The following is a 9,401-nucleotide window of genomic DNA, read 5'->3' as shown; positions in this document are numbered from 1 at the left end:
ATTTGGCGGTTCAACTTCAACATGGCCGAAGCAAGTAGCGCCAATCTAGGCGGCGGCTGTGAGGAAAAAAGGCATGAGAGGTCGTCTCCACAGTCTGTGCCACCCGGCACTACCATTTCGAGGGTGAAGCTCCTCGACACCATGGTGGACACTTTTCTTCAGAAGCTGGTCGCCGCCGGCAGGTAAAGCGGAGGGAGCCGCGGTGGGAGGGTTTGTCCGCACGGAAGCTCAAATCCCGCGAGATCAGGACGGCCGCAGGCCGGCGCGCGGTCACGTAGGCCCAGGGCGGGGGCGGGGGCGGGGGCGGGGGCGGGGGCGGGGCGGGGGCGGGGGCGGGGCAGTCGGACCAGGCGACCCAGTCAAATTCTGAGCCGAAGGACTCAGGGTATTCACGCACTGATAATCTGTAGCGGACCGGGATAGCTAGCTACTCCTTCCTCCAGGAAGCCCCGTTTTCACTAAAACTTCAGATGGCTGGGAGGAAAGATAGAGCTATTGCAAATTAGAGCAGAGTTTGTTTTTTTTTAATCTTTGAGATAGGGCCTTGCGCTGTCGCCCAGGCTGGAGTGCAGTGGCGTGATCACTGCAGTCTCGAACTCCTGGGCTCAAGCGATCTTCCCGCCACAGCTTCCCAAGTAGCCGGGACTACAGGCTCGGGCTACCGCGCCCGTCTACAGATCAGGGTTTAAGTCGCGGCCCACCACTATGTGAGCAAGACGTAAGCCCCCTGTCCCACTTCGGCTCCTTATCAGTCAAATGGCAACAATAGTACCTTTCTCATAGGGTCGTTTTGATATGAGTAAATACACCTAAGGCGCCTAGGACAAGACCTGCCACATAGAAATATTTGTTAGCTATTATGAGAATATCTTCTTCACTGGGAGATTGCCAGGACTAAATGTGTTAACATGAAAAGAAACATTTTTCCTGTCTCGACTTTTATTTTATTTATTTTTATTTTTATTTTTTGAGACGGAGTCTCGCCCTGTCGCCCAGCCTGGAGTGCAATGGTGCGATCTCGGCTCATTGCAACCTCCGCCTCCCGGGTTCAAATTATTCCCCTGCCTCAGCTTCCCAAGTAGCTGGGATTACAGGCGCCCACGACCACGCCCTGCCAAGTTTTTGTATCTTTACTGGTAGAGACAGAGTTTCACCATGTTGGCCAGGCTGGTCTCGAACTCCTGACCTTGTGATCCACCCGCCTTGGCCTCCCAAAGTACCAGGATTACAGGCGTGAGCCACTGCGCCCGGCCCTGACTTTTATACAGTGTATATGATTCAAGAGTTTTGCCCATGATCCCACCACCCCTGCACATCAGGGTTGAAACGCTCCTGGGAGTTCGGGGCCCTGACCACAGCCTCTCCTCCTCTAGCCCTCTCTGTCCCCACTTCTCTGGTCTTTGGCTTCATCAGGACTCTCATTTATTCCCAGTCCATTCCTCCTGGGTTCAGCACTTTACCTTTCCTACACATAATTAATGATCTCTCTTTTCACTCATGACTCATCAAATATTTGAGTGCCTTTTCTGTGTCAGGTGCTGGGGATACCATGAGGCAGACAAGGCCTCTTGTCTTTTTGGAGCTTGCATTCAATGGGTGGAGACACCAACAACATCATCGCATAGCCTGGTAAGATGATAAGGCCAGGCATAGTGACTCATGCCTGTAATCCCAGTGCTTTGGGAGGCTGAGGCAAGAGGATCATTTGACCCTGGAAGTTTGAGGCTTCAGTGAGTAATAATAGCCCCATTGCACTCCAGCCTAGGTGACATTGCAAGACCATGCCTCTAAAAAAGAAAAAAAAAAAGATGTGAACAGGTAATGATACCACTAGATAGTTTGGTTGGGACGCCCATTCTGAGAAGTGACATTTCAGCTGAATCTTGAAGGATGAGAAAGAACCAAATAATAATAATAATAATAATTATTATTATTATTGTTATTTTGAGGCAGCGTCTAGCTCTGTTGCCCAGGCTGGAGTGCAGTGGCTCCATCTCAGCTCACTGCAGCCTCCACCTCCCGGTTCAAGTGATTCTCCTCCCTCAGCCTCCCAGTGCCTGCTACCACGGCCAGCTAATTTTTGTATTTTTAGCAGACACAGGGTTTCACCATGTTGGCCAGGCTGGTCTCAAACTCCTGAGCTCAAGCGATCCACTCACGTCTGCCTCCCAAAGTGCTGGGATTACAGGCATGAGCCACCACACCTAGCCAGAACCACCTTTTTGAAGAATTACAGAAAGAGTGTATAGGCAAAGGGGACAGCCTGTGCAAAGTCCCTGAGGTGATCAGATATTCCAGGAACTGGCAGAGACCTCCTTGGCTACAGCGTAGTGATCAGAGTAAAATGAAATGAGGCTGGAGAGGCAGGTGACAGCTTTATCATGCAGGGCCTAGTTTGCCATAATAATGAATTTGATAAAATAATTTGTAATCACTTTTATGAACCAATCATGGCATGTCATCATCATATATTCTGGCACAGTCCCTCCCTTGTTGTATTTATTTTTCCCTACTCATTCTTGCCCTTGTCTCCCCTCTCACAGCCCCCACTTTCTCTTAGTTATATGTCCCCCATTTATTTATTTATTTATTTATATTTCTTTTAGAGATGAGGTCTTGCTATGTTGCTCAAGCTGGTCTCAAACTCTGAGGCTCAAGTGATCCTCCCACCTCAGCCTCCCAGAGTGCTGGGATTACAGGCATGAGCCACAGTGCCCGGCCCATTTATTTATTTATTTATTTACTTATTTATTTTTGAGACAAGGTCTTGCTCTGTTGTTCAGGCTGGAGTGTGGTGGCATGATCTCGGCTCACTGCAACCTCCGCCTCTCGGGTTCAAGCAGTTCTCCTGCCTCAGCCTCCCAAGTGGCTGGGATTACAGGCATGCACCACCACGCCCAGCTAATTTTCATATTTTTAGTAGAGATGGGGTTTTGCCATGTTGGCTAGGCTGGTCTTGAACTCCTGACCTCAGGTGATCTGCCTGCCTCGGCCACTTATTTATAACACAAATATTTATTGACCATTGACAGTGTCCCAGGGTTTGTTCTAGTTGTTGGAGATAAGTTAGTGATCAAGATGGACAAGGTTCCAATCTTCATGGAGTAGACATTCTAGTACCATTAAAAAAAATAAAATTGAGCCTGGGCAGTGGCTCACACCTGTAATCCCAGCACTTTGAGAGGCGGAGGTGGGTGGATTACTTGAGGTCAGAAGCGAGACCAGCCTGGCCAACATAGTGAAACCCCATCTCTACTACAAATACAAAAATTAGTCGGGCCTAGTGGCGCATGCCTGTAATCCCTGCTACTTGGAAGGCTGAAGCAGGAGAATTGCTTGAACCTGGTAAGCGGAGGTTGCAGTGAGCCGAGATCGTGCCATTGCACTTTAGCCTGGGCAGCAGAGTGAGACTCTGTCTCAAAAAAATAAATAAAATAAAATCAGTTAAAGGAATAGAGAGCAATGGGGAAGAGGAGTCAGGGTGAGGAGGAGGGTAAAGAAGTGGCATTTGATGTATGCTTGTAAAATATGTTTTATATATATATATATATATATATATTTTTTTTTTTTTGAGACGGAGTCTCGCTCTGCCGCCCAGGCTGGAGTGCAGTGGCCTGATCTCAGCTCACTGCAGGCTCCGCCTCCCGGGTTCACGCAATTCTCCTGCCTCAGCCTCCCCAGTAGCTGGGACTACAGGCGCCCGCCACCTCGCCCGGCTAGTTTTTTTTGTATTTTTTTTTTTTTTTTTTTTTTTTTTTTTTTTTTTTTTTTAAGACGGAGTCTCGCTCTGTCGCCCAGAATGGAGTGCAGTGGCCAGATCTCAGCTCACTGCAAGCTCCGCCTCCCGGGTTCCCGCCATTCTCCTGCCTCAGCCTCCCGAGTAGCTGGGACCACAGGCGCCGCCACCTCGCCCGGCTAATTTTTTGTGTTTTTAGTAGAGACGGGGTTTCGCCGTGTTAGCCAGGATGGTCTCGATCTCCTGACCTTGTGATCCGCCCGTCTTGGCCTCCCAAAGTGCTGGGATTACAGGCTTGAGCCACCGCGCCCAGCCTTTTTTTGTATTTTTTAGTAGAGACGGGGTTTCACCGTGTCAGCCAGGATGGTCTCGATCTCCTGACCTCGTGATCCGCCCACCTCGGCCTCCCAAAGTGCTGGGATTACAGGCTTGAGCCACTGCGCCCGGCCAAAATATGTTATATTTTTGTCTATGTTTTAAATTTATATGAATGATATTGTGCTACATATGCCATTTTTTACTCAACAACATTGTTTTCAAGATCTAACCTTGTCAGGCCAGGCGTGGTGGCTCATGCTTGTAATCCCAGCACTTTGGGAGGCCGAGGTGGGTGAATCACTTGAGGTCAGGAATTCGAGACCAGCCTAGCCAACATGGTGAAACCCCGTCTCTACTAAAAATACAAAAATTAGCCAGGTGTCATGACGCCCACCAGTAATCTCAGCTATTTGGGAGGCTGAGGCAGAAGAATCACTTAACCTGGGAGGCGGGGAGGTTGCAGTGAGCTGAAATTGCACCATTGCACTCCAGCCTGGGCAACAGAGCGAGTCTCCACCTCAAAAAAAAAAAAAATCTAACCATGTTCTATTTTATTTTTTTTTTATTTTTTGAGACGGAGTCTCGCTCTGTCGCCCAGGCTGGAGTGTGGTGGCCGGATCTCAGCTCACTGCAAGCTGCACCTCCTGGGTTCACGCCATTCTCCTGCTTCAGCCTCCCGAGCAGCTGGGACTACAGGCGCCCGCCACCTCGTCCGGCTAGTTTTTTGTATTTTTTAGTAGAGACGGGGTTTCACCGTGTTAGCCAGGATGGTCTCGATCTCCTGACCTCGTGATCCGCCCGTCTCGGCCTCCCAAAGTGCTGGGATTACAGGCTTGAGCCACCGCGCCCGGCCACCATGTTCTAAAGGTGCGCATGGTTCATAGCTTCTTAGTGCTGCCTGTCAGTCCTTGATATGCATCCACCACTTACCCATTTCCTATCAGCTCCTCATCCATAAATTATTCCAGGGTGAATATCCTTGTACATTTCCTCAGGAGCTAGTGCTAGAATTTCTCTGAGACATATAACTGGGAGAGGGATCACTAGATCCCAGAGTTTATACCTACCTGTGTTCCATCAGATTACTTTCCAGAAAAGCTGTTCTTGTCCCCCACCTCCTCACCATCACTGGGTTTTTACCATTCTAATATTTGTCATTCTGCCAAGTGTGAAAGGGGTATCTTGTTTTAATTTGTGTGTCCCTGATTCCTGGTAGGTTTGGGCATTTCTTCATGTACTAAGTCATTTCAGCTTCCTCTTCTGAGAACTGCCTGCTCATTTCCTCCAGCCTTTGATTTTCAGACCTTTTTAAAAATGGGAGTTTTTATCTTGTTGATTTGCTAGAGTTGCTAGTATAGAAGGAGATATCTTATCTGTCTATTGGGTGATAACTTTGTTGATGGTGTCCTTTGAGGAACAGAAGTCTTCAATTAAATAAAAAGCAGCACACATTTTAACTGTTTCCATTTTCCCCTAAGAGGATGACACAGAAGAGAAATGCAGTTATCCCTGCAGACCCTTTATGAGCTGTATGGATCCTCCTGACTCCTTTTCTCAGCCTCTTGACTAACTCAAAGAGCCATTTAAAAAATGCCAGATATAGGCCAGGCGAGGTGGCTCGCACTTGTAATCACCAGCACTTTGGGAGGCTGAGGTGGGTGGATCACGAGGTCAAGAGATTGAGACCATCTTGGCCAACATGGTAAAACCCCATCTCTACTAAAAATACAAAAAAATTAGCTGGGCGCGGTGGCGTGCGCCTGTAGTCCCAGCTACTCAGGAGGCTGAGGCAGGAGAATTGCTTGACCCTGGGAGGCGGAGGTTGCAGTGAGCTGAGATTGTGCCACTGCATTCCAGCCTGGGTGACAGAGCGAGACTCCATCTCAAAAAACAACAGCAAGAACAAAAACCAGATATTGCCTAATCCATTTATTTTTTTAATCCTAATTTTCATGTAATTACTTCCATTCATTTTTTTTTCACCTTATGATTTGTGCTTTTGGGGTCTTGTTTGTTTTTTTATTTTTATTATTTTTTTTTGAAACGGAGTCTCGCTCTGTCACCCAGGCTGGAGTGCAGTGGTGTGATCTTGGCTCACTGTAGCCTTCTCCTACCAGGTTCAAGCAATTATCATGCCTCAGCCTCCCAAGTAGCTGGGACTACAGGTGCCTACCACCATGCCTGGCTAATTTTTATATTTTTAGTAGAGACCGAGGTTTCACCATTTTGGCCAGGCTGGTCTCAAACTCCTGACCTCAGGTGATCTGCACGCCTCAGCCTCCCAAAGTGCTGGGATTACAGGCGTGAGCCACCATGCCTGACCCTTGGGGTCTTTTTTATGAAGACTGTGCCCACATCTAGGTCACAAAGATAATCTCCAGTGTTTTCTTCTGTTAGCTGTTTCATCGTTTCACTCTTTAAATCTTTCTTCTGGCTGGATTAAGGTATAAAGTGATCATCTCAAGCCAGCCTTATTTTTCTAACTTTCCCAAATACCATCAACTACACAGCTCATCTCCATTGCTTGATGGAGCCACCTTACCAAATGGCCAGCTCTGGGCCCACTATGTCCCTGAGTCTTTCTCCTGCCCCACCAATCTGCCTGTCTCTGCCAGCGCATGTGGGTTCTTAAAACCAGGCCCTTGTAGGAAACCTTATGTTTGGTCCAGCAAGTCCCATCTTTTCTCTTTATTTATTTAGAGACAGGGTTTTGCTCTGTTGCCCAGTTTGGAGTACAGTGGCACAATCATGGCTCACCGTAGTCTAAATCTCCTGGGCTCAAGTGATCCTCCCAGCATAGCCTCCCAAGTAGCTGGGACTGCACGTGTGTATCACCACACTCAGCTAATTTTATTTTTCTCTTTTGAGACTGGGTCATGCTCTGTCGCCCAGACCGGAGTGCAGTGGCACTATCACAGCTCACTGCAACCTCCGCCTCCCCGACTCAGGTGATCCTTCCACCTCAGCCTCCCGAGTAGCTGGGACTGTAGGAACACAGTACCACACCCAGCTAATTTTTGTATTTTTTGTAGAAATGGGGTTTTGAAATGTTGCCCATGCTGGTCTTGAACTCCTGGGTGCAAGTGATCCTCCTGCCTCAGCCTCCTGAGTAGCTGAGACTACAGGCATGCACCACCTCACCTGGCTAATTTTTTAATATTTTTGTTTTAATTTTTTTGTATAAATGGGGTCTTACTGCATTGCCTAGGCTGGTCTCCAACTTCTAGGATCCAACTGCCCAATCCTCCCGCCTCAGCCTCCTAAAGGGCTGATGTTACAGGTGTGAACCACTGCGCCCGGCCTGTCTCCAAGTTTTCCTCATCATGGGGCTTTCCGCCACCCTTCCTTTACAACTACCCCTTTCAGCGTTATTAATCACCTCTTTGTTGCTAAATACTTTGGAGATATGTACATATATATGTGTGCGTGTGTGTGTGTGTGTGTATATTTTATTTTTTTTCAGACGGAGTTTCACTCTTGTTGCTCAGACTGGAGTGCAGTGGCGTGATCTCGGCTCACGGCAACCTCCATCTCCTGGGTTCAAACGATTCTCCTCAGCCTCCTGAGTAGCTGGGATTATAGGTGCCCACCACCACACCCAGCTAATTTTTGTATTTTTAGTAGAGATGGGGTTTCACCGTGTTAGCCAGGCTGATCTTGAACTCCTAACGTCAGGTGATCCACCTGCCTCAGCCTCCCAAAGTGCTGGGATTACAGGCGTGAGCCACCGCGCCCAGCTGGATATGTATTTTTAAAATATTAACATACTTGCTTTCCCTGTAGCCTTTGACATTGTCAACCACTCCTCTGTTCTTCAGATTTCTCCCTTGGCTTCTGACATCATTCTCTGCCCCTTTACCTGACTAGCTGCTCCTTCCCAGGCTCCTCTTCTCCTGTCCTTTAAACATGTGAACGTTGCCCTCTCCTTACTTTCACCCGCCTCTCCCATCTGATGTCTCGCTGCTACTGAAAGCCTTTGGTGACTGTCCATTGGTCCTCACCAGGGTTTCCAGGCCCTGCCTACCTCTTGTGCCCCGCTGCACTCATACTCAGCCATACTGACCTCCTCATTGCCTGGAACTTCAAATGCTTTCCTGCCTTGGCATCTGTACTTGCTGTTTGCTCTGCCAAGAATGGTCTTCGTCCATCTCTTCCCTGACCCTCTGTAAGGCCACCTTGCTCCCCTGGTTATTTGTCATGATAGACACCAGTTATTTATTCCTTCATGGCACATATTGCAGTCTGCTGTTCTGTTGTCTGCTTGTTTACTTATTTGCGGTCAGTCTCCCCTACATAAAACCTAAAGTCCTTGAGGGCAGAATCTCGTCTGTCTTGTTCATCATTCTCTATTCTTTACTCATCACGGTGCCTGGCATACAGGAGACATTCAGTACATAGTTTTAGATAAATGGAGAATCCCAAGCAATATCTCCCCTGAGTTTCAGACCTCTATCTCCAATAGTCTACTACTACAAATCTTCACTTGGTGTCCCACAGAATCATCACCTCAGCATGGGAACAGGATTTCTTTTCCACCTCTTCCCTTCCTGTGATCCCTGATTTGGTTGAAGGAATCACCACTATCCATTCTCTAGGCTAAAGATTTGAGAGTCCTCGTTGGCACGTCCATCACTTTCACTTCCATTCAGCTGCCCACCCCTGTTGGCTCCAGCCTCTCTAGCCTCCGACTCCTCCTTTCCATCCTTGCTGACACTTTCTGAATTCAGGCCGTGACTGTCTCTCACTGGGCTCTTGCACCTGCCTCCAAACTGGCCCTCCAGCTTCAGTCTTGTGCCCTCCCTCCAGTCTACAGCTCAGATTTGATCCCCTTCTCCTGCTTAAAATGTTTATTTGGTCAGGGTTGCTTCCAGAATTAATGCAGCTCCTTAGCATGGCGTGCAAGGCCATTCCTTCCCATCTCACCAGCCCCAAGTCAGGGCCCTGAGGGTACAGCGCATGCACACCTGAGTGCCAGTGCAGACACACACATGGGCACGGAAGCTCTTCTGCACTGAGTACTGCCCCCTGCCTTCACCCCTGTCATCTTGTCTTCCCACTGCTGCTTCTCCTCACTAGAACATCCTTCTCCTCATTTGATTAAATAGGAGCTTACTCTCAGCTAGTTTCCACAGAGAAAGGGCTCAGTAAGTGTCATATATGAATACAGATTTTTTTTTTTTTTTTGAGATGAGTTTTGCTCTCGTTGCCCAGACTGGAATGCAATGACGTGATCTCGGCTCACCACAACCTCCACCTCCCAGGTGCAAGCGATTATCATGCCTCAGCCTCCCGAGTAGCCAGGATTACAGGCATGCACCACCACACCCGGCTAATTTTGTATTTTCAG

At 48.3% G+C, this 9,401-nt stretch overlaps 1 protein-coding gene across 11 annotated transcripts in view; it reads left to right on the top strand.

Annotated features, from left to right (window-relative positions):
• Nucleotides 1–9,401, top strand: part of PMF1 (polyamine modulated factor 1) — a 30,899-nt gene continuing 21,498 nt past the window's right edge. For 9 of the 11 annotated variants that reach the window (XM_077944989.1, XM_077944982.1, XM_077944984.1 and 6 more), the window contains exon 1: nt 1–182. In XM_077944989.1, coding sequence (XP_077801115.1) covers nt 22–182 — 161 coding nt within the window. In that variant the 5' untranslated portion in view covers nt 1–21. Of the gene's footprint in view, nt 183–1,535; nt 1,630–9,401 lie in introns of all 11 variants that reach the window. The other 2 variants (XM_015112008.3, XM_077944972.1) reach the window with 1 other exon arrangement.

This window comes from Macaca mulatta, chromosome 1 (assembly GCF_049350105.2).
Source record: "Macaca mulatta isolate MMU2019108-1 chromosome 1, T2T-MMU8v2.0, whole genome shotgun sequence".
NCBI classification, from domain to species: Eukaryota; Metazoa; Chordata; class Mammalia; order Primates; family Cercopithecidae; genus Macaca; species Macaca mulatta.
The sequence above is the reverse complement of the archived record's forward strand: the minus strand, read 5'-3'. Positions and strand labels throughout refer to the sequence as shown.